This window comes from Pogona vitticeps, chromosome ZW-PAR, assembly GCF_051106095.1.
Source record: "Pogona vitticeps strain Pit_001003342236 chromosome ZW-PAR, PviZW2.1, whole genome shotgun sequence".
Lineage (NCBI taxonomy): Eukaryota > Metazoa > Chordata > Lepidosauria > Squamata > Agamidae > Pogona > Pogona vitticeps.
In genome coordinates, this window is record NC_135800.1 from 1072210 (window position 1) to 1099431 (window position 27222).

Sequence of the window (27222 nt, forward strand, 5' to 3'; positions counted from 1 at the left end):
CAACTTGATTATGCCTTTGGAAATTCAATCCTTTCATTTGAATTAAATGTAACGACACAGAATATGCAAAAGCCAAACACAAGACATCTTGTTCCTTGCCTTTGAGTCCTGACTCCCTTTGAAAAGATTTATACCCCACTTGCTTTCTCAAGGGGAGGTAAAGTGGCTTACAACATTTGCAAAGTGCACACATGCATGCGCATGCGCGCGCGCACACACACACACACACACACACACACACACACACACACACACACACACACACGTGTATTCCACAAGGCTGTGATCCCGTGCCCCCCTTTAAGCCCTAAAGTCCAGCCAGCACAAAGGGTGGCAAAGGCTTCTGGGAGTTGTAGTCCAAGAACACCTGGGGGATCCCAGGCAGGGAGCCCCTGATTGGCCCCAGGAGACTCCCTCCTTGGGTTGGTTCACGACGATGACCCTCCAAACCCTGGCCTGGAGGATCATCTGAACCGCGGTCCATCCAGAGCAGTGTCTCCCAGTCTGGGGAAACCCGGGCGTTCTTGGACTACGACTCCCAGGAGCCTTTGCCACTGTTGTCCTGGCCAGGATTTCTGGGAGCGGTAGTCCAGGCACGCCTGAGGTCGCCCTGGCGCGGGGAAGCCCTTCTGCGCCTGCGCGGAACCGAGAGAGAGAGCGAAGCCCCGCCCTCCCCGGCGCCCCTTTCCCAAAATGGCGGCGCCGGAAGCGGCCTCGGGGCGCCGGAAGCGGTCTCCGTGAGGGGAGGAAAGAAGGCGGCGGAGGCTGAGGCGAGCCTCGGGGCTCCCTCCTCCTCCTCCTCCTCCTCCTCCTCCTCCTCCTCGGGGGCGCCTGCCATGAAGGTGCTGCCGGGCGAGCGCGGGGCGTTGCTGGGCCTGGCCTGGGTGCTGTGGCGGCTGGCGGCGCCCGGGGCGCAGGCGGTGGAGCCCGTCAGCCTGGGCCTGGCCTTGGCCGGCGCCGCCGCCTCCGCCCTCACGGGCCTCCTCTCCTACCCGCGGCTCTACTGCTACTTCGCCGAGTGCTGCCGCCTCGAGAGGCCCGGACAGGCCCCCGGAAGCAGCGGGGCAGGTAGGCCGGAGGGACCGGGGGGGGGAGGGAGGGGCAGGTGAAGGGAGGGCAGGTGAGGAGGGGGCCGCCGTGACGTCACCCGCTCGACCGACCCTCCCCTTTAAACCCCCCCCCCAAGGAGGCAGCCTTGAAAGAGAGAAAGAGAAGGCGGACTACAACTCCCATCTTCCCCCTTCCTTCCCAGTGGGGGCCTTGTCGTGGAAGATCAACCCACGTCCCCAGAAGGGAGCTTGTTGGGTGGAGGGGGGGAGGGAGGAGTTGGACTACAGATCCCATCTCCCGTAGGTGCGGGGGTGGGTGGGGCTGAACCCCCGGGTGCGAGGGACGGGGGGAGGCGGGGGGGGGTGTCGTTGCCTGGCATGTGGAGAAAAAAGAGGGGAGGCTAGCCACCCAGAAGGGCCCCCCCTCTCAGTAGGTGTGGCAGGAAGGGTTGCCAAGGGTGCTGGAGGGGCAAAGGGCGCCCGGCGTCATCCTCCTCCTCCTAGAGCTGCTGAGCTGGAAGGGACCCTGGGGACCCTTGCAAAGGAGGCAAAGAGGGTTGGGGAGGATTCGAACTCCTGACCTCAACCCCACCCACCCCCGGAGGTTCTGCACTCATGTCATCCGTGACTTTTGTCGCCCTGTTTGTGTGTGTGTGTGTGTGTTTATGTGTGTTGTTGCCTGCCATGGCCAGGGAGCATTTATTGGGAGGAGGGCTCCTTTTGCAGACCCTCCTCAGTGGGGCTCCAGGTGTGGGAGGCCGGCAGCCCCCTTGCTTTCCCCCATAGGAAGGATGACCAGCCCTTGGTGGTTGTGTGTGTGTGTGTGTATTGGGGGGGAAGTAGGGGAATGAAGGAAGCCTGGGAGGGAGTGAAGGAGCAAAGGTCGCTCCTGAAAGGCCCTTTGCCTTTGGAAACCAAACACACACACAGTGGAGTTCACTTTTAATATCTTTGTACAGCAAAAGCATCATCCTTCTTGGGTGGTGCAAAGATTCATTCAAAGGGGGCCACGTGCATCAGCCCTGGACCTGTTAAATTATTTGTTTATTCTTGTGCATTTGAATAATGGCAGGTCGTAGTGCAGGGCACGTTTGAAATTTTTTTCCTGATGTTCGGCGCAAATAATGGGCTCAAGTGACAGGAGGCCAGATTTAGGCTGAACCTCAAGAAAAACTTCCTGACTGTTAGAGCAGGATGACAACAGGACCCATGACCTCGGGTGGCGGTGGTGGGCACTCCAGCACTGGAGGCCTTCAACTGGACCACCCTCGGTCTGCTTGGATTGAGATTCCTGCCTTGAGCTGGGGGTTGGACTGGATGGCCTTACAGGCCCCGTTCTTACTCCCTGATACTATGATTTAACATGGCCACCTCTTCTAAAAATGTAGCTATGACATGCGCTGGTGTTTTTATATAGCTCTTTAGGACCACCCCCAAAGTGGTAGGCTAAAAGCTTATATAGCTTTACAGAGAAGGTTGTTAGATTCCTATCATGCTCTGTTCCCATTTATCCGATCCTGTATTCTCTTCCCGCTCCAGCACTTCAGGCAGATCTGGAGAAGAAGGTCTTCGGACAACATCTAGTCACAAAAGTGATAGTGAAAGCCGTCACTGGGTTTTTGAACAATTCAGACCCGAAGAAGCCGCTGACCCTTTCCTTACATGGGTGGACAGGCACGGGCAAAAATTTTGTCAGCAAAATCATTGCGGAGAGTATTTACAAAGAAGGTCTCAACAGCAAATATGTGCATCAGTTCGTGTCTACCTTGCATTTCCCTCATCGGCAGAACGTTACCCACTACAAGGTAAACGCATGATGTGATGTGCCTTTTGCGTGTAGTGTGTTCAAATATTGTAGCTGCTACTCACAGCTATCTGGAAAACTGGACTTAGATCTGTTTACTTGGCCAAAAAAAAATCTGCTCACTACTGATTCTCTTCTGGAGGAAGAGAAGTGGAGGGTTTTTTTGTTATATATAGTAGGACCTCCTTATCCGCAGGATCAGTATCTGCTGATGCATTTATCCACAGTCTGGAAATGTTTTTTAAAAATCCCCCCAATATACAGTATCTATTTAATGATGGTTTTACCAGAACTTTCCATGAGAGGGAGCCAGAGACCATGCTATGTTGAGTTTTCACTATTTTAATAGCATTCACTATAATCTACGTTTTCCAGCATCCATAGGGGGACTTGGGACTAATGCCCCGCACATTTGGGGGGTCCTACTGTCCTACATTTCTCAGGAAGCGAGGGGAGGCTCCTTTCTGTTCTAAACTTTGAGACACGATCTTGTTTTGTAGTCATGGAAAGGCAATCAAATTGTAATGTACCGAATGCTCAGGCAGATGGCATGGGGCTATGCACATTTGCAAACTTGTAAAGCAGCTGAAAGACTGTGTGCCTGGAGCAGTACATAGGAGAATATTTTGTGCTGTTTTTATCCCAATGGGCCTGTCATATTTCACCTCCCAGAATCCCTTTGCTGGCCCCCATTTGCTACCCCCAGTTGTCAGATGCTTGGCAGGCCTTAGCCAGAAGCCCACTGAAGCTCTCGGCTAAGATTCTGCCAAAGCGTGCATGGAAATGTGCGACCAGGATAATTTTAACAAATAAATGGAATGCTTGCTCTAAAAACATTATTCTAGGACCAGTTGCAAACATGGATCCGGGGCAATGTGAGCACCTGTGGGAGGTCCATCTTCATATTTGACGAGATGGATAAAATGCACGCAGGACTCATCGATTCTATCAAACCTTTCCTTGACTACTACGAAGAGTTGGACGGTGTGTCGTATCGGAAAGCCATTTTCATCTTCCTCAGGTTAGTCAAACCTATTCCAGTCGTGAGCCAGAATATGAACTTGTAGCCAAAAGCATATCGGAGAATCCTGCTATCTGTGGGATGAGTATCCGTGGAATCATTTCTCCATGGTCTGAAAATATTAAAAGAAAAATCCCATAAATATATATTTCTGAAGGTGAAGTTATTATAACTGGCCACGAGAAGGAGCCAGAGACCATGCTACCCTGTTTCCCCAAAAATGAGACCTAACTCAAAAATAAGCCGTAGTATGATTTTTCAGGACGCTCATAATGTAAACCCTACCCCCCAAATAAGCCCCAGTGAAGTGAAACCCCGCCCTCCACCCTTGTGCACCAACCAGAAGAAGATGATACGATTGTATTTGAATAAATGTAGATTTTACATGGGGAAAAAAATACCCTGAAAATAAGCCCTAACGCGTTTTTGGAGCAAAATTTAATATAAGACCCTGTCTTATTTTCAGGGACTATTACAATAGCATTCGCTATCAATCATCTTTTGCAGTATCCATGGGGAGGTGGGGCCAGGAATTGATTGCTTCCAGATAGAGGGATCCTACTTTAAATATATTTACTAGTACCATTAGACAGCTGGGATTTTTTTCTTCTAGCCTCGCTATGCAATGTTCTGCTATGTGTATTTTTGCTTGCTTGCTTGCTTGCTTGCTTGCTTGCTTGCTTGCTTGCTTTTCTTTCTTTCTTTCTTTCTTTCTTTCTTTCTTTCTTTCTTTCTTTCTTTCTTTCTTTCTTTCTTTCTTTCTTTCTTTCTTTCTTTCTTTCTAAGTTAATCTCTTTTTGATAGTCCCTTCCTTTGTTTTCCCAGCAATGCAGGAGCTGAAAAAATAACTGAAGTGACCCTTGACTTCTGGAAGAAAGGAAAGAGAAGGGAAGACCTGCAACTCCGGGATGTGGAGACGGCCGTGTCTGTGTCTGTTTTCAACAACAAAAACAGTGAGTCCTGCTGGCTTCATTCATGATTTTTTTGCATATAGAGGAGGGGCAGTCATGTCAGAGTGCAAAACACATCATCATGGGCTCAAACAACAGGAAGCCAGATTTAGGCTGAATATCAGAAAAAAGTTCCTAACTGTTAGAGCGGTACGACCACGAGACCCATGACCTCATGAGGAGGTGAGCAGTGCTCCAACACTGGAGGCCTTCAAGAGAAAGTTGGACCACCCTCGGTCAGATCTGCTTTGATTTGGGTTCCCGCGTTGAGCAAAAGGTTAGACTCAATGGCCTTCGAGGCCCGTTCCGAATTTCTTATTCTATGATTCTACTATTTATTTAATTCGGATTTTACCTCACCCATCTAGTGGCCAGGCCACTACGCTGGGCTCTTACAAAAAGACCATCCACAATGTAAACTAAAAGTCAGCAATAATCAACAAATAAACTTTAAACAGGAAAGCCAACAAATCCGAACTTAAAATAAAATCTGTACTCATCTACTAAAGGATGGCCACAGACCAGTCAGTCAACCCTAAAAGTGTGGGTCATCAAAATTAGAGAGAAACAAAACAGCTTAATTCAATTAAACCAGGGCAGGAATATGGAAGGCCTGAGTAAACAGCCAGGTCCTTCTTTTTTTCCCCCCAAAGCCAAGGAGGGTCAGGGCATGTTTTATTTCTGCAAGAAAAGAGCTTCATAAGGTGGCGGCCACCACAGAGAAGGCCCAGTTTGTAATAGTGGATTTCCACCCATGCCATCGCTCCCCCCCCCGAATACTTTGCAAACTTAAGTTGATCTCCTGGTGGAACTAATTACAACAAAGCGCGTCAGCCCAGGTTCACAACAGCTTCTCCAGTTTTGAGATGTTTCTCTGCGGCTGTCCTGCCTAACGGGACCCTTCTTGCCTACCCCCCCCACTCCGCTTTTTTTTCCAGGTGGCTTTTGGCACAGCAGCCTCATCGACCGGAACCTCATCGACTACTTTGTCCCTTTCTTGCCTCTGGAGTACAGACACGTGAAAATGTGCATCCGGGTGGAACTCGAATCCCGGGGGTACACGGTGGATGAAGAGATTGTGACTCGGGTCGCCGACGAAATGACCTACTTCCCGAAGGAGGAGAGGATCTACTCGGACAAAGGTTGCAAGACTGTCTGCACAAAGCTGGATTTCTACTATGACTAGTGACGTTTTTATAATCTGGATTTTTTTCAAAGAATTTGAGCCCAATCACAGAACTTGGAAAAAAAAAGAATAGTGGGGTTTTTTGTAATTTTTTTTCTTGAAATACATTTTAAAATAAGGAACTAGGATCAAATCCACTGGGTTGGCAAGAGCGATATCACCTTAAATTATAAAACTGGCACTTCGTTTGGAAAGGTAAGCTCTAAATGTGGCACAGTCCGTTCCAAATTCTACCATTTCGCGGTTCTTGGACTTGGAAACGTCTCGACGTCCAGGCGTGTTTCCCAGATGCAGAATTGCTTAGGAGACGGTCTCTTCGTATGTGTTTCTTCAGATAAGATGCTTCCTTTTCCATGGAAATAACTTGATTCTTTTTGATTTTTTTGTAAGAAATGAAGGAATTCTCTTGGTTGCATAGGAAATGGTGCATAGGTTTCTTTAAACACGAATGCTCTTGTGGATTGTTTCCAGGTATTCTAGCAGGGGATGGTGTAAATACAGGGGCTCTCAAATCGGGAACTGAAGTGTGTGGTTGCTTCTTAGAAGCTTAGGGAAGGTATCCTTCAGGAGACCAGTTAGCAAAGATACCATGGAAGGCTGTTTTACTGTGGCCGAACTGGATTTTTCCTTCCTCCCTCCCTCCCTCATCAAGTTTTCTTTCTTTTTTTCTTTCTTTCTTCCTTTTTTCTTTCCTTTCTTTCCTTTCCTTTCTTTCCTTTCTTTCTTTTCTTTCTTTTTTCTTCTGTCCATCATCAGCTCCTTCCTTCTTCCTTCCCTCCCTTTTATTTGCACTCCGTATTTTCCTATGTATGGGGACTCAAGGCAGCTCACCCTTATCCAATCATGTTAAGCATCATTCTTTAAAAGGGTGACAAATCTTCTATTCTGGATGCATCTCGCACTGGTTCTGTATCTATTCTGCAAATCTGCTGCTATAGCTAGTTACTGGGATCCTGTTGTACAGAACTGAGCCGAGTTTTGCTATTTAGTTTTAAATCCACTCCCTGAACCGCTTGGTTCAAAGGAGACTTCCGTCGTTGAAAATACTTGATAAAGCAGCTTCTGTCTGCAAGAAGTGTTAAAGACATTGATGCTGGCGAGCTTGTTTCTCTAAGCAGTGAACTAAAGCATGATGATTTTTACTAAAGACCCATTCACGGGAGCCGAATGACCTGCTCTTTTTCATGTTTATGGGTCAGTCTTTTTAAGGTACTAAGTGTAATCTCTGGGAACGAGAAGAGAAAGGAACAAACACCATGCAGATGTAAAAAGGATTCCTCACCCCCCAAAAAACTTTCCAAGCTACATTTAAATTTGGCCTGACATTATACCTCAAATCCTCATACCGTTCCTAAGAAAACGTTCTGGATCTGTCTGGAAAAGCCCATGAAAGTAACTTACATCCATGCATCCATCAGAGGACAGAACTGTTTGCAAAGAATGCAGAGCTGGAGGCGAAATAAGCAAGCTGGTCTCAAGCTTTTAGCTTCCAGTCTGTAACCTCTGGTATCACCTATTTATTTCAAGACTTCTGCTCTCCCATCACTCCCCCTTGGCCGAGGATGGCCCTCGATGAAAGGCACGTGATGGCCCTATTTAATATCTTTTGTCCCGTTCTTGATAGGGAGTTTTAACTTGGGCTTGACATAAGGTACCTGAATGTACGAACATAAAATGAAATACGCCTAGCAAGGTGGCCCATCATGAAACCTCCAGTGCAGCCGTCCACGAGGGAAGTCATTTTGTTGTCCGGACGTCCTTCATAGTTGATCTCCTTTTTCCGTTGTTATGGGTTCTACAGAAAATAAACTTGCTCCATGTAGCCACCTTTCAAATATCTGACTTTGTGATAACGTCATTCCCCCCCCCCCCCGGTCTTAATTCAGTTCCGTCGACCCATTCTCAAGGGACTTTGTCTACAAAGCCTTGACCAATCTTGGTTGTCCTCTTCAGAACACATTCCAGCTTTTCCACAGTGCCCTGTTGGCATTCATTGGCTTCTGGTCTTGTATCTCTTCAGTGGACTGACCCCAATCCTCCTGTCCTTGGTGGAAAAGATTTAGGTTACCTTCTTCCCCCAGATAGTGTTTTCATGGATGGTCCCATGGCCTGTATTAAGTCCGAATACATTAAGAATGTTAAAAATTCCCAGAACTGGCCATTAGAGAGAGCCAGAGACTACACTATGCATAGTGTTCCCTATAATCTGAATTTTACATCCTCTGCAGGGGCGTGCGCACTTGGAACCAATCCCCCACGGATACAGGGGTCCTAATGTATTAACAAATGGCTTTTGGATGAAGAAAAGAACATCTTGCATCTCCTAGAGAAGGTTGCTATCCAAGGCATTTAATACAGCTGAACAGAAATGTTGGGAAACTGCTGTACGATTTCTGAACACGTAGTGACAAGGAAACATGAAAATCGTTTATTGTAGCGGATATTTATAACCAGAAAATATTTCTTGCATTCAGACGACTGGAGCAGGAATTTAGACAACATGGGCGGGGGGGGGGGGGGGAACGGACAACAGAATTCTGAGCAACAACCTGCAATCAAGTCTTTGAAATTCAAGAGAAATTTGGAAAAAAAGAAATCATTTTCAAGGACCCAGTCTCTTTAACATTTCATATTCAGAAAAACCCTTGTGGTTCGTGTATCTGCCAATACGCTGTTTCTTTATGCTACCAGTGGCAAACCTGATATCCTCAAATTACTGCCAGACTACAAATTCCATTCTGGGCAGACAGGAATGGAGCCCCCCCCCCCCCGGCTTCAGATTTTTTTTCAAGAACCGCTGTATGAAATGTCTCACATCAGCAATATTGTGAGTTCTTTGGTGCTTTTTAAAAAGCCCTCTTTCCCTCTTATCCGTGGGACTTAGAAATGTGGGGAAGGGTACTTAGAAGTCATCCAATCTTTGGTGCCAACTTTCGCCACCCGTCCTTGTCGGTCCCGCTGGCCAAGGCTGACAAATTTAAGTTATCCATCTCTTTACCTGAAGCTACAGAAAGTTCGTTATGGTAGATGCCGTAACACTCTTCCTTGGTACATATATCAAAAAGACAGGCGAGCCATAAGAGTAAAACCAAGAATCAAATTATATTTCATGCTCTGCTAGAACAATGACCTAAATTTTAGAGGTACTGTAACAGTGAATCAAGAATCAACTGCTCAAATTCTTGGAAACCTGCCTGTTCACCCAAGAGGAACGTGGAAATCCACATTCAAGGAAACCCACCTTGAGGATTGCAGCGTTGGGAGCAAGATTGGCTCACCAAGGAGGCAGAATTAGAATCCATGACCCAGATGCTCGTCTCAACTCCACCCTTGCCTTTAGAGCAGGAAGTGCAGCAGATCAGAAGTCCTGAGGGCCCACTCTTCCGTGAATGGAAGCCAGATTTAGGCTGAAGATCTGGGGGAGCGGGGGGGGGGATCTCAACTGTTAGAGCAGTAGGACAATGGGATCCATGACCTTGGGAGGTGGTGGCGAGGACTCCCAACCCTGGAGAAAACTGGAGCACCCTTTGGGCCAGCTCTGCTTGGACTCGGATTCCTGCCTTGAGCAGGGGGTTGGACTCGATGGCCTTAAGGGTCCCCCTTCCAACCCCATGCTTCTATGGAAGTGGTGACCTACACATAGAATTAGTCCCGTGGTACAACCTAAAATAATACAACCGAAGGCATTCTTATCCCCTGTTGACCCCCTTCTAAAAGAGGTGGGAAGAGGGATCACGTAACAGAATTTAGGTAAGTCTTAGTTGAAAACAGAGAAAGGAAAAAAACGTTTCAACTCAATTCCAATACTCTGCAGGCAAAATCTAATCAGAGGTGTTATACAGTAGGACCCCCTTATCTGCGGGATCATTATCCACTGATTTGTTTATTCACAATCTGAAAATTTTAAAAGAAAAATCCTAGAAATATATATTTTTGAAGTTATCAGTACTGGCCATTAGAAGGAGACAGACTGTGTTTGCTAGTAAAATAGTGTTTGCTATAATCGGCATTTTTTGGAATCCGCAGGGGGCGTTGGAACCAATTTCTCACGGATATGGAGGTCCTACTGTATTTGTACAGATTCACCCACAGAGCAAGTACAACAATCTTTTGCTGACGGTGCACATGTAGGGGGGAAAAATACTATGAGAAAAGCATTCATAACCCCTCCAAACTCTTAGATGTTCCCGAAAACTTAAAAAGTGCATGTCCACAGATTATGATTTTTTTTAAGAGTTAAAAGTGCTTCAAGGAAGGAGAGGAGATGGCTTCAAAAATGTGTCCCCTTCTTGCTTCCCGGGTTAGAGTATTAAAAAAATATATCAGATAAGCTCAATAGAAGTCCAGTTTGGCCTGTACTGTCTTGCAGCCTTTGTCGGAAAAGATCCGTTCGTCTTTTGGGAAAAACGTCATCTCGTCCGCTACCATTTGGACGATGGTTTCATCGATAGGATCGCCGCGGGACTTGATCTCTGCCCGAATGCACATCTTCACGTGTTTGTACTCCAGGGGTAGAAAAGGCACAAAATAATCAATGAGGTTCCGGTCAATGAGGCTGCTGTGCCAGAGACCACCTGCAAACAACAGGATTGAGGTTAGAAGGGCTGAGGAAGAGGTGTGGTGTTGTTATTTCGACTTACATACCACCTCACAATGCTTAGAGCATTCCCAGGGCAGTTTAAAACATAATTGTGCTAAAAATTAACCTGCCCCCCCGCAAGTTGTGTACTTATTTAGCCAACCTGGGAAGGATAGAAGGCAGTCAACCTCGAACTCACTACCTGAATGCGCCAGGATTGGCTGCAATAAGGTTTCTTGGCTTCAGTGGTATACTTCAGCAGCGGAGTTTTTATTTTACAAGCCACACGGGCCCACCATTTCGAGAGGGAGAGGTTTCTACCAGGGACAAGATTTTCAGATTTCCTTGAGACGACAAATCCTGTAATTCTCTGTTCTTGGAGATCCAGGCAACAGGGAGATACTTAAATGTGGCTCACCTGGGAGAAAGGAAGTTTCTCTGGCCTTACTAGGCCTAACTTCCTGTTCAGAAAGGAAGCTGCCGGCTAGCTGGTTATACAGCTAGGCCCAGCTAGCCACAAAGCCTTACAACTTTGGCCTTTCTGCCAGGCGAGCCACATGGACATGCCTGCCTGGTGGATCTCTATGAATGGGAAATTGTGGGATTTGTTATTTTTTAAAAAAAAAAATTCCAAGCTTACAAAAATACATCCAGACTTCCTCTTCAATGTAGAAAGCAAAAACATTGTGCTTCTTGAAGAGAAAACGGGGAAGTAAAATCACTTACTGTGCTTATTGTTGAAAATGCCCACCGATAACACCGGTTCTAGATCTTTCAGCTGGATCTCTTCCCTGCTCTGTCCTCTCCTCCAGAAATCTAAAGCCACTTTAGTGATGAGATCACCCCCTGCATTACTGTTAAAAGGCAGAAGAAGAAGAAAGGCTGGTATTTAAAACCCTGGTGTCCACGTTACTTGTGATTCTGCTCTTCTCCACGGTTTCTACAGTTGTTGAATGCTCTTTCCGCTCCATAGCGTACGAGTTCTCCTATTCTTCAGTGCCACCAGTATGCTACGTATAGCACTGACTCTTATAGCATTTGCGATAATCCAAATTTTCTGGCATCCACAGGATATGGATGTCCTACTATACAGCAAACTGTGTTTTAAGAGGCCCAGGTAGCTTTGGGTCGACGACAGGAACCACTCACCTGAGAAAGACAAAGATGGCTTTTCGGTAGGATACGCCATCAATGTGCTCATAGTAGTCAAGGAACGGCTTGATCGCATCAATCAGCCCCGGGTGCAGCTTGTCCATTTCATCAAAGATAAAGACCGACCTGGCGCAAGCGCTCACGTTCCCCCGGATCCACTTCTGCAACTGGTCCTGAATCAGAACAAGACGCTAAAGAATCAGCCTCTTAAGGGCTCCAGCATTCATCATCACCCGAGGATAATTTTTCCCCCTAGGTAAGGAGGCCGAAAGAGAATGGTCCCGATTTATCCAGGATTATTCAGTTTGCTATCATAAGAGAGAATAATAAAACATATACCCATTTGCTGAAGAGTTAAGCTTGCCAAAATTAAAACAAGATTTCTTGATGAGATACGCACTGCGAGATGAACTTCCAAACTAGCTACGGGCATGGGGAAAACATTTCATAACAAAAATGAGCAATGGATATTTGAGACGATGTCTAGAAGAAAGCCACGTGCAACAAAAATAATGCGTCAAACTAAATGAAGCCATCAAAATTCAAATGTATGAGCAGCAAGGTCCAGCCATATCGGAGTAAAGGGTTCCAGGGGTGGGGTGGGGGGCAAAATAGCCAGCATCGCTTTGCCCATTTGTAAAACAGGCACAAAACGAGGCCCTAGGCATGGGATTTTTGGAATCTTTGCCCTTCAGAGGCACCGCTAGGGAACAGAATAAGGAGGGAGACCACCAGGCCTGTAATGCCTTGCAGGTCCCATGGAACCCCAGCCAGGCCACCTCTTCCTTCCCTTTCCTGCCTGGGGAATGTAGTGCATGAATCAAAAAAAATCTCTGGCTGGCTGGACGTCAGGAGGCTTCGCTCCCCCCCCCCCCCCCGCTCACCTGATACAGCTGAAGGTGGTGGTCGTGGGGGAAATGGAGGGTGGCGAGGAAGAGGTGGACGAACCGGCTCCTCAGCCCCAGCTTGTGGATGTTCTCGGCCAGGATCTGGCTGACGAAGTTCTTGCCGGTGCCGGCCCAGCCGTGCAGCGAGAGGGCCAGGGGCTTCTTGGGGCTCGGGTTGTTGACGAAGCCGGTCACCGCCTTGAGGACCACCTCCTTGGCCAGGTGCTGCCCGAAGAGCTTCTCGTCCAGGTTCTGCTGGAGGGCTGGGGAAAAAGGGTGGGGGGAGTGGGAACCAGAGGAGAAAAAGGCTGTCTGAAGCAGGTGGAAAAGGAGGGAGGAGGCTTTTTCCTTCTTGGGGTGGCATCTCCCCCTCCTCCCACCCGAGAAGCCCCAATCATCTACCTTGGATCTGGCTGGTCTACATTAGAGTAGGGGGTCCCCTGCTGAACCCCCCTACGGATACCGCGGTCCCACTACAGACAAGACCCTACAAGGGATCTAGCAATGTGGTGGTGGTGGGGGGGAAGAGACTGGTTCCCATCTGGTGGGCACCAGGGTCTTGGGTTCGAGCCCCCGGGGTGGAATGGGGCTGGGACTCCCCTCACCCCAGCTGGCTGGGGAGCATGGGAGTGGTATTCCCCCAGTGGAAAGCTGTGTGTGTATGTGGGGTGGGGTGTCTGGGGCTCCCCCCGCCCAGCCTGAGCGGGTGGGTGGGGATGCTGGGGTTTGTAGTCCTGCTTGCCTGCCGGTACCGGTTCCGTTGGGCCGGTCCTCCTCCTGCTCGCCGGGGCAGCACTCGAGGAAGCGGCAGTAGAATCGGGGCCAGGAGAGGAAGCCGGTCAGCGCCGAGGCGGCCCCGACGGCCAGGCCCACGCTTATGGGCTCCAGCGCCTCGCAGACCCCCGGCCACGGAGACGAGGACGACACCAGCACCACCGCCAGCAGCAGCAGCCACGGCGGGGACCCCGGCTTCCGCGCCCGCCCCGCCACCCGCGGCCCCTCCGGCGCCCGCATGGCCGAGCGGACGGACCGCGCACGCGCACACGAAGAGCGCGAGCCAGCGAGAGAGAGGCGCCGAGAGACCCTCTCCCTCCTGGCCGGGGCGGACGGGAAGGCCGGAAGTGGCCGCGGCAGAGACTTCCGCCCGGCCGGGAAGCTCTTCCGCCCTTCCCTTCCCCGCACGCTCTGCTGGCCGCCATCTTGGGTCAGGGCGCGAAGGCTCCCGCAGTGCCACGTGACTCCTTCGGGGCGCTGCTTCCGTTACAGTAATTGTCGGAATTATAACTACTGTAACGAAATCAGTAAAATAAAGGAGTGCAAATATAGAATGCAATCCATAATAATTATATTTCTTATAAGTACAATTCTAACCATTATATATTATATATTTATCACTTTATCTTACTGATCGTTACAATAATTATTATTGTTGTTATTATATTGCAGTAGTACATGTTTTACTTGTGCACTTATAGTAGTTTTATAATTATAAATGTAATTTTTAAATTTTTCATCATCATCATCATCATCATCATCATCATCATCTTTTCTCAGTCCCACCACTTTCCCAGGTGTGTTTGTATTTGTCTGCTTACCCCCGCCAGAGCTAAATGCTGTCTTTTTAATGATGTCAGGCCTTTTTCAGGAGAAAGTAAACAGATTTTTAAATGAATGAAAAAGTGTGAATGAACATAGCAGTGCAACTAGTATCAAAGGGGTGCATCCTACAAATACCCTTGTGATTTCAGAAGAAAAAAAATACATTCTTTGAACCAAATCAAGGTTTGTTTGGGTGGACAACAGTTTTGTTGTCTGTGTGTGTGTTTTGTTGCTTTTAAAAAGGACCCTTTTTTAATCCATTCACATCACCTTTTGTTAAGCTGGCGCCCTGCGCTTGTATTCATCGCTCTTCTTCTTCAACATGTTGTGTCTCTTTCAAATATAATGCAGAAATGTCCTGTTTACTACCAGATCTTCTGAACGTGCACGATTTAACACCCTTCGCATGCACACCTCGTCTGGGCCATAATGTCAAATGTGGGTGTTGTGTTTCTTTAATCCCTCCCTCCCAGGCCAAGAAGTGTTTGCTAGGGCTTTTTAGCATTTATTCCAGATTCATTTGGGAAATCTAAGCCACCTTGGGTCCTTTTCGAGGAGAAAGGCAGGGTAAAAATATTTTAAATAAATAAATGTAAATAAGATTATAGCCGAATCCCAGGGCTGCAAAATGCCCCCCCACCAAGCTCTGGAGCTAAAGACACGAGAGATTCAATTCCTTGCAAGGAAGATACCCAGATTCTGAATTTTGTGGGTCCGAAACAAGTCATCTCTCCCTCGTTTTAAAACTAAATTATGGGCCGGGCAGCAAAGCCCCTCCTGCTTTGTGGGATTAGCCGGTGGGGAAGGTCACCTGTCAGCATCCTATTCTAATCAGGATCAGCCCTGTTTCCCCTTCAGCAGAATATATTTGCATCAGGTGGGGGGTGTTGGGAATTTGTGGTGGTAGCCACAGAAGCAGAGAAAAGGAGAGAGGATGATGCTCCCCCGGCAGATATTGCAGCTGTTGTGGTAAGTGTGATGCTAAGGGCCCCGGTGCGGCAGGGAGGAGAGTCCCATAGGCTTACCCCCTCTACCTATTTTTCTTTAGCAGTTTTGTTAGAATGCTTGTTTTAATTCTTTTTTGCTGGGGTTGTGGTTCAAGAAGAAAGGATTACCCCAGGGTTGAGAGCTCAAACTGGCAAAACCCCTCAGGAATAATTCTTTGGTGGACCCCTCCCTAGGGTAAACTTGGGGATCGGTTCCAAGCCCCCAACCCATGGATGCTGAAAAACGTGGAAATAGCGAACATTATACAGTGTGGTCTCTGGCTCCCCCTAGTGGCCATTTCTGATAAATACACCCTGAAAATATATATAAATAGGCAGGTCTGGGGTGTTTTTTTTTATTTAGTGTTTTCAGCCAGTGGATATGTAAATCAGTGGATAATGATCCCGTGGATAGGGGGAATCTTACTGTATACGGGGTTGGGGTTTTTTTCCCTCCTTTTGTTTCGTTTATTGTTTGAATCCTTCAAAGAGAACACCTCCCAAGAGAGGACTGTGGTCCGCGAAAGAGGACGTGGCTGACCCCAACTTTTAAACAAGTCTGGTTTGTGAGGTTTAGAATTTGACTCAAATTCAAGCTGTGTTGGAAGTCAGAATCCCTGCCAGATGTGTTCGCACAGCATCCAGAGGTCACCCGGAAAGGGAACTTTTGACCTCGAGCTAGACTTTTTAGAAAAAGTCCCAATTGAATTGGGAAGGTTTGAAGAAATGTGTTCGTCACACACCCCCACGACTGTGCGGTGAGTTCTTCCTTGGCTCACCAGAACGTCGCAACTCAACCCCTTGTGTGTGTGTAATGTTTTCCTTGGGTTTTTATGACTTCCTCCCCACGCGGTCAAGCGGTTGCGTTGCCTTAGTTTCGTGTCAAGGTTGGCTTTCAACTTCTAAGTCATTGGAATCCCGGCCTCATAGTGGCTCAATGTGTAAACCCATGGGGGTGTGGGGGGGGGGGACGACACAACAACACTTTGGCCTCCATTGTGTTTTCTTTGTCTACCATGCCAAACCCTTCACACTGCACACACCTGCGATTGAACCCGCTCCTCTTTGCTTCGACTGCATGGATGGGGGGGGGGGAGGTAATATCGCGTGTCCCAGGTGCGAGAAGAAACCCGTGTCCTCCAGGTGAACCCTTTTAAAGAGATTTGTACAGGTGGGGAAAGGCCTGCTTGTGGCATACTGGGGAGTCAGCCAACCGAGCCGTTCGCCCAGTCTGAAAGGGGTTGTTAAGGTACACAATAGGCATGTGAACAAAACATGATCGGGCAGGCACGAATTCTGGCTTAAGCCTCCAGGGCCGGGCACCTCCTCTGAGTATCGCCTTCGGCTGAAGCACCGTTTTCTCGATGTGCCGAGGGACAAACGCTAACTGTGGACCACCTGCCTTCGTGTGGGTCCACGCGTTGGCCAACAGCTAGAGAAATCATCCAAAAATACGCAAGCTTTTGTGAGTCAAGATCTTCAGGCTTGTACCAGTGTGAAGAATTTAAAGTCCCAACGTTTACGGCAAGATGGATTTTGCCGGCCACGTCTCTCTCAGGAGTAAACTCAGGAAAGATCATCGAAAAACAGCAGAGCTGGAAAAAGGGGACCCTCTGGGTCATGGCGTCCAGCCCAGGAGGAACCACGGGGGGATCGAACCCCCAACCCTCTGGCTCTTCAGCCGGAGACCCCAGCCCCGAGCTCTCCAGCTGTTCTTTGAGCTCTCCAAAGCGAATTAGCAGCTGCATTAGCGCTGTTGTATTAAAGTAACTGCTGAGGCCGCAGTGGGTCCGAGAGCACCAGCTCTTGCATTTCGGATCAGCCCCACGGCGCCTGTGGATTTCATCCTGAAATTGCAGACGGGCCGATAGTCCAATGTTCTTCTACTGCAGGACAGAGTGCTCTAAGAGAGCAAATAGTTTTCAAATCAGCTGCTCTAAGGGAGCCCCATGGGCTTTGTTCCTTGAGCCGTAGATTTTGCCCGTAGCAGGAAAAGGAACTGGACAGAGCAGAATGTTGAATGTGATTCTGGCTTTATTGCTGGCAGCCTCTGTTTGAGGCAGCAGAAATTCAGTTCTGAGAAACTGCACACACAGTGGCTCTCCTCCTAGTTAGGACCGGATAGTGAGCGCCTTTCCAAGCATTAATCACCAGATCTCCTGGTAATCCGGCCCCTTTTTTTTTATTGCCAGATTTTATCATTCACCAGCTTCAGACCTCTTAAGGAAGTCAAGCTTCAGAGATCGGTTGAACAAAGTAAACACCCTTCTGCTCCCCCGGTCTGGGACGATGATGGAGAACGAAGCCTTTACCGCTTTCATCTTCTACGGCACGCTCCTCGTTCTAAAAATGTACGCCGTGGCCATCATTACAGGGCAAGTGAGGCTCCGGAAAAAGGTAGGCGGTCAATTTCTTTTTAATGGGCACTGAAAGAGAGGTTCTTCGCAGATTGAAAATCCTTGGGAGGGCTGGGCTCCAAATTTGTCAGTGATTTTGGGGGGGGGCGCGGGAAGGTGCGTGTGTATAAACAGATGTTTTGTACAGATGTCGTCCTTGAGTTTCTGGTCTTCTGATTTGTTTGGAGGTGGCTTTGCAAGCTATGTTCCGAAGAAGAAGCCACTCTAGAAATCTCCAAGACCGGGAAATGCATGTACTGTACAGCGGCTGTGAAGTGTGAAGGGCAAGGAAAGTTATTTGTTGACCCAACGTGTTGGTGGGGGGGGAGTCCAGAAGGCGAACTTGCTCTAGGCTGTCGTGGGAAACTAAAGAGCAACAGAGGAAATTGAGTTTGGGGGAAAGGTATGACCATGTCCTTTGCCCGGCAGAAGTCAAAAAAAAAAGCCAAACCACTTTAATACTACTTGTTTGTTTGGGTTCGAAGGTTCAGTTTGTGAATTTAAAAAAAAATACATGTACGGATGCTTATGTTTTGATAAGTAGTTGTAAACGTGTGGAACAAGCACACAGATCCCGGTAGCTACCCTGTCTCCTAAGGAGAAAGCCTTGTGCTCTTCCTCCCACTTTTAAAAAAAGGGTCAGTGTGTCTTTACAACAGCATAGAAAGTCCCTTGTTATTGCAGGTAGGTGAGCAGCAATAGTAAGGCGCAATGGGAGATGCTGGCATGAAGGGGACTGGATAGCTCAGTGGTTTAGGTCTCCCTCTGTGGAGCCAGAGGTTGGGAGTTTGAATCCCACCCCCTGGGCCTTCTTGACAGGGGCCAGACTAGATGATCTAGAGGACCCCTTCTAGCTATGCAGTTCTAAGGTAATGATAGTGATGAAATAATTAACTGAATCCCCCCCCCCCCCAGAGCAGCGACAAACACTGGAGGAAGGCAGCACAGAAAAGATCTCAAAATCTTGCAGAGGTGAAGAGGGGTGGGGTAACATTGCATTTAACAATTAATAACATTTGGGTGCCGAGGGCAGTCGGACACTCTCTGACATGGTTGGGACTCCAAACTTGGTTTGTACGAACAGCAGATGCTTTTATAGGGGCGGTTGAACTACCATCCCCATCGTCCCCAGGAAGCACGGGAAAGAAGGGTGGGAGTTATAGCCAGAGAACACTTGGGGGTCCACAGGTTGCGTGGCGTCATTATACTAGTGCTCCATGCTGGAAGTAGGGGAAGCTATACGACTCTTGGTTTCCCCAACATGGCAGGTGAGGTAGGAACTCCATGCATGCAGAAAGCTAGCTTGGCAGCCTGGCTTCCTTCAGGCCCGTCCTCGTTCCCGAGGACTCTGCAAGAATGATTGCAGCGAAGCTGTTCCGGGCTCTGTCACTTCAAGCAACAGAGGTGGCGGTGCAAGCCGTTCCACGGATGGCGCTCTAGACTCATTCTGCTTTTCCTCCAGGTGTTTGCCAATCCTGAGGATGCTCTCAGGCACGGAGGGCTCCAGTACCACAGAGAAGACCCCGACGTGGAACGATGTCTCAGGTCAGCCATGTTTTAACGTATTCGCTTCTCCTGCGAATCACTTTCACAAACATCTGTAGCTTTCATGGAGTCTTGCCTTGTCTAAAAATGTGACACAAAATCCTTGCTTTGGATGAGCAACCAGCAGGGGTGACTGTAGCCCTCTCCAGTGTGCCGTCAAGTCAGGACCAATTTGTTGTTGTTGTTTAGTTGTCAAGTCGTGTCCGACTCTTCGTGACCCCTTTATGGACCAGAGCACGCCAGGCCCTCCTGTCTTCCACTGCCTCCCGGAGTTGGGTCAGGTTCATGTTGGGAGCTTCGATGATCCTGTCCAGCCATCTCGTCTTCTGTCGTCCCCTTCTCCTCTTGCCCTCACATTTTCCCAACATCAGGGTCTTTTCCAGGGAGACTTCTCTTCTCATGAGATGGCCAAAGGATTGGAGCCTCAGCTTCCGGATCTGTCCTTCCAGGGAGCACTCAGGGTTGATTTCCTTCAGAACGGATAGGTTTGTTCTCCTTGCAGTCCAGGGGACTCTCAAGAGCCTCCTCCAACACCACAATTCAAAAGCATCAGTTCTTCAGTGGTCAGCTTTCTTTATGGTCCAGCTCTCACTTCCATACATCCCTACTGGAAAAAACGTAGCTTTGACGATGCAAACCACCAAAGAAATTAGAACAAGGTGATCAATTCTGTGTATATTATGTACTGTACTTGATTGCCCAAGAAAACCATCTACTTCTCAGAAAAGAGAAGATAGCCTTTTTCTCCGAGAAGGATGTGATTAATTTGGGAATTAATTTGCACAGGGCGGACCAGCTGAATTCCTGTCTGGTTCAATTACAGTTAGGTTTTGACGGAGACGAGCTGGAGCCGAAGGTTCGAGAGACCATGAAATCAGCCGTTTCCTGCATTGTGCAATTTTTGAAGCAATCGTTCCATAAAAATGAAAAAAAAAAATGAAGTTCCAGGATTAACCAAGAGGAGATGGTTTGCATATGGTGGATTATGAGGGAAATGTTGAGGAATGCTCAGTTTTAGAAGCCCCAGGGCTTCGTGGGGGAGAGGGAAGGAGAAGCAGACTGGTGGATCCGTTATGTCTGAGCCTGCAGCTTTTGCTCGGTTTATCCTTTCACGTGGTGACAGCGGTGACATGTGTAGCAGAAAGCAGAGTCAAAGTACAGTATGTGCCATTTTCTGTACTATGATCTAGGCCTTATTTTAGCTCACCTGGAGAAAAGGCCTAGTCGAGAAGGCTTAGGGGGCCCTGCATAGGCCTAGCTTTACCCCATCTGGTGGCCAGGCCAGAATAGTAGATATCTGGAGGAAGTAAGGAAGGAAATATTTTCCTTTCCTAAAAGAAAGCTCCCATGTAGCAGTGGGGCAACTTCCTTTCTGAACAGGAAGCTAGGCCTTCCTTCCTTCTATCCATCATCAGCTCCTTCCTTCCTTCCTTCCTTCCTTCCTTCCATCCATCATCAGCTCCTTCCTTCTATCCATCTATCCATCATCAGCTCCTTCCTTCCTTCCTTCCTTCCTTCCTTCCTTCCTTCCTTCCTTCCTTCCTTCCTTCCTTCCTTCCTTCCTTCCTTCCTTCCTTCCTTCCTTCTATCCATCATCTGCTCCTTCCTTCCTTCCTTCCTTCCTTCCTTCCTTCCTTCCTTCCTTCTATCCATCATCAGCTCCTTCCTTCCTTCCTTCTATCCATCATCAGCTCCTTCCTTCCTTCCTTCCTTCTATCCATCATCTGCTCCTTCCTTCCTTCCTTCCTTCCTTCCTTCCTGCTATCCATCATCAGCTCCTTCCTTCCTTCCTTCTATCCATCATCAACTCCTTCCTTCCTTCCTTCCTTCCTTCTCCTTCCTTCCTTCCTTCCTTCCTTCCTTCCTTCCTTCCTTCCTTCCTTCCTTCCTTCCTTCCTCCCTCCCTCCCTCCCTCCCTTCCTCCTATCCTCCCTCCCTCCCTCCCTCCCTCCCTTCCTTCCTTCCTTCCTTCCTTCCTTCCTTCCTTCCTTCCTTCCTTCCTTCCTTCCTTCCTTCCTTCCTTCCTTCCTTCCTTCCTTCCTTCCTTCCTTCCTTCCTTCCTTCCTTCCTTCCTTCCTTCCTTCTATCCATCATCAGCTCCTTCCTTCCTTCCTTCCTTCTATCCATCATCTGCTCCTTCCTTCCTTCCTTCCTTCCTTCCTTCCTTCCTTCCTTCCTTCCTTCTATCCATCATCAGCTCCTTCCTTCCTTCCTTCTATCCATCATCAGCTCCTTCCTTCCTTCCTTCTATCCATCATCAGCTCCTTCCTTCCTTCCTTCTATCCATCATCAACTCCTTCCTTCCTTCCTTCCTTCCTTCTCCTTCCTTCCTTCCTTCCTTCCTCCCTCCCTTCCTTCCTTCCTTCCCTTCACTTCCGTCCCACCTGCCTCCAGGAAATTGGACTCCCTCTGGCTCTGTCATTTCTGGGTTTGTCCGGTGGAGCTCTCAGCATGGATAATTATGAGATTTGTAGTCCTAAACCCCAAACGACATATCCCTAGCATGTACTAGAAAGCCACGTAGAGCCATTCCTGTGCCGGCTGGTAATTGTCTTGGACGGCTGGCATAACAGGGAGGAGAACAGCGCACCTCCATGGGCTTCGGTTCATGACATAGCAAGCCTGTCCTGGGTCTTATCGAGTGTTGTCAACCAGCTCTGAAAAGTTATTAAGGGATGAATCATCCATCTGTTAACCAAATGACTAAAACTTTCACAATTTTTATTATGGGTGCCTCTCTTTTTTTCCATTTTGGTGGTGAGCTTGGCATGTTTAAGGCAGCTTCCATTCATTGGTGCATTACCTGGATAAAGGGCGCGCCGTTGTTATGATGGCAACCTTACTTCTCTATAAACATAAGTAAGATCTCGCTGAAAGTCCAGACATGGAAACAACTCTAATATTCTGGTGTTTTCCCCCCGTTCTCTGTTTCAGGGAACATAAAATGCAAGTACAGCTGGACCCCCATATCTGCAAGGGATGATCGGTCCCTCGCTACCCCGTGGATGCTGAAAAACACAGATTACAGCAAACACGATGGCCAATAGCGAAGGCTGGGTCTCTCTGATTACCAGTTCTGATAATGACATTGTGGAAATACTGTATATTTCTCTAGTGAATGGCTAGTGAGAGAGAGAGAGAGAGAGAGACTCCCTCTCGTGGCTGGTTCTGATAACTTCCACTTTAGACATACTATAGTAAGTCAAGGGGGCCAGGAGTCGAAAAAGTTTGGGGGGAAAAGTTGTACAAGTCGTTGAGTTGAAGCTACTTGTAAAAAGGTGAATTTGAGAGTCCTTTTCTTGATTTTTTCTGAGCTGTTGGCAGAAGGAAACCGCCTGAGCGTCCGAAACACCGTGGTGTCCGAGTGCCCAGGTGGTACGATTCGGCCATCCTGAAGGGGAAAAAGTCCTCATTTTAAAAAGAAAAAAACTCATGATAATGCAGATTGTTCCCTCTGGCTTTGAATCTCGGTAGCCAGAGGTCATAAATGGAGGAGAAAGTCTTAAACAGAGGGGAAACTGCACCGGGGTGGAGAGATTTACAGCTCGCTGTTTGCCTCAAGCAAGCAAACCAGCTCTGGAATGTAAGCAGAGGAATTACACGGCCTCTTTCCGGACGGGCGCGTTCTCTTCTGTCGGTCCTTGAAGGGACCCATGTGCCTTTTAGAGGCCGCCGCTGCTAATCCCTTGGACGTCTGTCAAGAGATGCAGAGGCGATGGAATTGTTGACCGCAACAGAAGGTGTTGGGCCGGAATTGGCTTTTGGACAACCCAGCGCATGAACATCACCCAACAGGAAGGCGGAGATGTGGTACCTCAAGTTTCCGTCTGTGCATTGTGTGGATGTTACGAAGACCGTAGACGGACAGAGCACTTTCCTCTGGTGCAGGGCCTGGAAGCAAGGATCTCCGGATGCCCAACGGCTTCCTTCTTCCCTGATGTCCTATTTCGGTTGCGTTTATTATCTGGACTGTGCGCCCTAGAAGAAAAGTTTCCACAAGACAACCCCTGCTCTGACATTAGACGTCTCTTTTGGTTTTCAAAGCGCATCATCTGGCCGGCCACGATCCTTCCCCCCCCCCCCCACGCCCTTCAAGCCGTGTCTGCGGTGAGGGCCGGATGTGGTTGCAACCGAGAGGTCACCTTTAGCAGCTTTCGCTTGTTTACGCAAACTCCCATTAACAGCTTCTGGGATATCGCCAAGGTGTGCGCAGACATAAATGAGAGCAGCCGGGCCATGCTTTGCTGCGGCCACCTTTGCGCCATGCACATGTTTCCGTACTTCTTGCCTCTTGTGAACGAGGACGGAGGGATAAGAACCAGCTGTGGCTTCCTTTCCTTCCCCCCACGTTCCTCCTCGTCTGGACCGCAGACATCTCTTCCCTCAATGGCGTCACAATGCATTAGGCTCTCACCCCCCCCCCCGCGATCTCCCTTTCGAAAAAAACACAACATTGAGACAGCTCTTCCCAACACAATAAATGGCTTGCGGGCTTGTTCGAGCCAATTGAGTTCCCCACCCTATGCTCTGGGCAGGCGTTCCTTGGATGGGGTTTCCTTGGACGTAAGGGAGGGGTCTACTTGCATACACCTCTGGAAGTCCAGGTGTGGGGAGAATGGGCCCTCCCAGATGCCAAGGAGAAGACCCAACCATAGACAGTCCAAAGTGGAAGTTGCAGCTTCCAGAGGATGCCAAGAGAAGTTCCCTAGACTTGATCAACGCAGTCTGATGAATCAACAGGGTGAACTTCTGTCTCCTCTGATGGTGGCGCACGGAAGCCAGGCCTGTCTCAGGACCGTGTCTGGGTGTGTCTCCAGAGTCTTATCCCTCAACACACACCTGGAGGGTTTTTTGATGATCAAAATGCCATAAAAACGTGTCATGCTTGCCAGCTAGACCCGCAGCGTGGCGGCCGTCGTCTCCAGATGTGTGTGGGCTTGTTCTGGAATTTTTATCTTGTCTCGGTGGAACTTTCCTTTCAATTGTTCCGCGGCGGAGAAGTGTCCAGCTGCTGTGCATAGTCTTGAGAGGCAGGACAGTTCTCTTTTCTGCCAACTTTAAACCTATTTCAGCTATTTGCAAAAAAAAAAAAAAAAAAACAACATCAAAGCGACAAGAAGCAGATCAGGACAGAACAAATTGGAGACTCTGTACTGAAGCAATACTAGTACAGTGAGGCTTCTGTATCTGCGGGATTGGTGTCTGTGGTTTCATTCGAAAATATCAAATATTAAAAGGAAAAAAGTAGAAATGCATATGTTCAGAATGTATTTACCAAAAATGGTCACTAGAGGGGGCCAGAGACCACACGATGTATTCTTGTTTTTGGAATACATAGCATGATCTCTGGCTCCTTCTAGTGGCCGGTTTTGGTAATACGTGGTTAAAATGCTTTTTTTTCTGGATTGTTCTTTTTCCTTTTAACATGCAGTGTATAGCATTCACTATTATCTGCGGTTATCAGCATCTGCAGGGGGCTAGGAACCAATCTCTCATGTATATGAGGCTTCTACTCTACAGACCAACCTAAAAGACCCACAAATTGTGCAAAGAGGCATGGGGAAAAAAATTGAAAAATTGTGAGATTTATTTCTTCACAAGGAAATTTTGGTATCTTTTCATTGTAAGCTAATGCTGACCGTAGTTCTTTGGAATAACCCTCCTGGATCTGTGTCCCCGTTTCCCCCCTTCCCCCCCCCCTGCACAGGGCTCATCGCAATGATATGGAGAACATCTATCCATTCCTGTTTCTCGGAGCCGTCTACTCCTTGCTAGGCCCCGATCCAGACGTTGCACAGATCCACTTCCTGGTCTTCTTCTTTGGCCGGATCGTCCATACCGTGGCTTACCTCCTGAAGCTGCGAGCCCCCACACGCTCCGTGGCCTACTCCGTGGCCCAGCTGCCTTGCTTCTCGATGGCCCTACAGATCCTCTTCAAGGTCCTCAGACGCTGGTGGTGACGCCTCTCGATCCCATTCCTCACCTGGCTGGAGAGGAATTTGGGCAGGCAAGACCTTCCTTCAAAGGAGGTGGAACGGACTCTCGATTTTTCTCGCTGCGATGTTTGTGACCCCCCCCCGTGGTGCTTCACTCCCCGCCCCAGGATGAAACCGTGAACATCTGCTATGTGAACATCTGGCCGCGTTGGCTCGGGGGGGAGGGGGGAGGGCGAAAAGGACCCCTTTGGGGTTAGAAGGACAGATGGAACCTCAGGACCGGTCCACCCCATGCTCAACAAAAGTGTCACGTCATGAAGGAGACGCCGTCTTCAGCCTTGAGGTCCGGTTGCACGTCTGCGGGGTGCCCTTAATTGTGGGAGATACCCTCTTTTCTTTTGGCACAGGGGGAAATGCTTCCTTCTTTTGTTGATTCATTCTTTGAGCCCCCATCTTAGGCTCTCCTGAAACCCATTAAAGTCCACATTTCAGCACTGTGTAGACCCCCCCGAACCCAAATTCTGTTTCTTGTTCTTTTTTTGCGCTGTCCAGTTGCAATTCACTTACGGTGACCCTCGTAGGGCTTTGAAGACACATTTAAGAAATGGCTTGGCCCGTCTGCGCCCATCCCCGTGATTATCCGTAGCCGAGAGGGGACTGGGACCCCATTTCGGTGTGGCTGAAAGGCAATATAGAACCCCCAAATCATACCTCACTTATCACATATTTATTTCCCGGCAGCCGAGACATAACATACTTATCCAACATTTTACCCCCTTAAAATCATCTATACACCCACTGCTTCCATATCTTATCATACTTAAATCCGTTTTCCTAAAATATTACACACCGCCCTTTCTGAGCATCCCCCCCCCCCGATCACAACCAACCAGGGGCTGCTGAGAAGGCCTTCCATCTCCTCCTCCTGTTTGTTTCCTGAGTCTTGGGTTCGGAGGTAGACTGCTTTGGAACATGGAGGATCAGCAAGCGAGTGGGAGGGCCCTACCCTCACCCTGTGCCCCCCCCCCCAGATACTCACTCATTGCTTTGAGAAAGTTCTTGTAGTCATCAATGGCTCTGGTCGCTCCCGAAGCCACTGCTTCATGGTGCCGGTGATGCAGTGGACGGGAGTCCGTCTCTCCGATATCAGAATAGTTGTATCCCACTCTCTATATATCATGGCCCGAAATACATTCTTCCAAACGGGAGGTGTACCTCTGCCCATTGATGGCCTTATCCTGCATCATTTGGGGGGAGGACGTGCAATCCTACAGAGGCTTCTGGGGACATCAATGTGGGTCCCCCCCAAGACCCCCATAATGTGCTCATCCTAGCAACAGGACCCCGGCTTGACCTAGATCACCCTACTGCTTACAAGAGACACATTAGGACCGCCATGGCGCTCAAAGCGGAAAGCCCCCCCTTCTTCTCTCTGACCTCCGAGGGCCAACCGATAGCGGACGACCACGCTTTCCGTGATCCAAAAAACGGATTCGAGGCCCCTGCGTTCTTTGCTTACTGCCGTCTCCCCTAGAGACTGGGAAACAGAACATCCCCTGTCCCTCTGTTCTGTTCCCCCCCCCGGCTGACCCTCCCCATGGCAGGTACTCTGGAGCCCTTTCTCGTGGGGCTCCATCCAGCCCATTCCAAGGAATGGCCACCGTCCCGGGGTCCATCCTCCTCGAAAATGGTTCCCCCCCCCCCCAGACAAGGTCTTCTGTTGAGGGTGACTAACTGGGCCTCCACACCTTCTGAATTACATCTTTTCTCCCAGGTGCACCACCTATAAGTCAGGTAGAACTCCCAGCATGGAGAACAATGGGATTTGTAGTCCAAAGCCTTGAAGAATCCCATCCTTTGTTGCCAGCTTGAAAGCTGCCCTCCGTCGGCGGCTGTCCTCTTCCATTGCCTGAACAGGCCGCCAACTTTTCCATGTGTTGAGAGATAACTTTCTCGGGTTGACTCTTCCAGGTTGGGTTGGATTTGTTGCAAAGGGAAGCAGAATGGGTCCCAGGGTGGTGTAGTTGGAGAGAGTAACTCACTAGGACTCAGAAGGCTTGAGTTCGAATCCCCACTCAGCCTTGAAAACTCACTGGTGGAGAGGAACCGGTCAACATCTTGTTAACTTTGAA

The 27222-nt window shown here is 48.8% G+C and overlaps 3 protein-coding genes across 6 annotated transcripts; 2 read left to right on the top strand and 1 right to left on the bottom strand.

The window, feature by feature from the left end:
* Positions 1 to 648: 648 nt before the first annotated feature.
* Positions 649 to 17541, top strand: LOC110079615 (torsin-1A-like). 4 transcript variants are annotated; one of them, XM_078382720.1, is made up of 5 exons: positions 649 to 1068; positions 2589 to 2854; positions 3699 to 3874; positions 4700 to 4827; positions 17406 to 17541. In XM_078382720.1, exons 1-5 carry the CDS (start codon positions 837 to 839, stop codon positions 17435 to 17437), a joined length of 834 nt encoding a protein of 277 aa, XP_078238846.1. In that variant the 5' UTR covers positions 649 to 836; the 3' UTR covers positions 17438 to 17541. The 4 variants fall into 4 exon arrangements, with proteins under 4 accessions (XP_078238846.1, XP_078238847.1, XP_078238845.1 ...); XM_078382721.1 differs by lacking the exon at positions 17406 to 17541 and adding an exon at positions 11402 to 12136; XM_078382719.1 differs by lacking the exon at positions 17406 to 17541 and adding an exon at positions 11660 to 12136.
* On the bottom strand, positions 8416 to 13642 carry LOC110079614 (torsin-1B). The gene is made up of 5 exons (XM_020794826.3): positions 13381 to 13642; positions 12626 to 12891; positions 11739 to 11914; positions 11316 to 11443; positions 8416 to 10584 (listed from the first exon to the last, which is right to left on the bottom strand). The coding sequence occupies exons 1-5, from the start codon at positions 13640 to 13642 to the stop codon at positions 10343 to 10345; spliced, it is 1074 nt and encodes a 357-aa protein (XP_020650485.3). The 3' UTR covers positions 8416 to 10342.
* On the top strand, positions 17477 to 25609 carry PTGES (prostaglandin E synthase). Its single transcript, XM_078382722.1, has 3 exons — positions 17477 to 17610; positions 19072 to 19154; positions 24862 to 25609. Exons 1-3 carry the CDS (start codon positions 17503 to 17505, stop codon positions 25112 to 25114), a joined length of 444 nt encoding a protein of 147 aa, XP_078238848.1. The 5' UTR covers positions 17477 to 17502; the 3' UTR covers positions 25115 to 25609.
* Positions 25610 to 27222: the final 1613 nt, after the last annotated feature.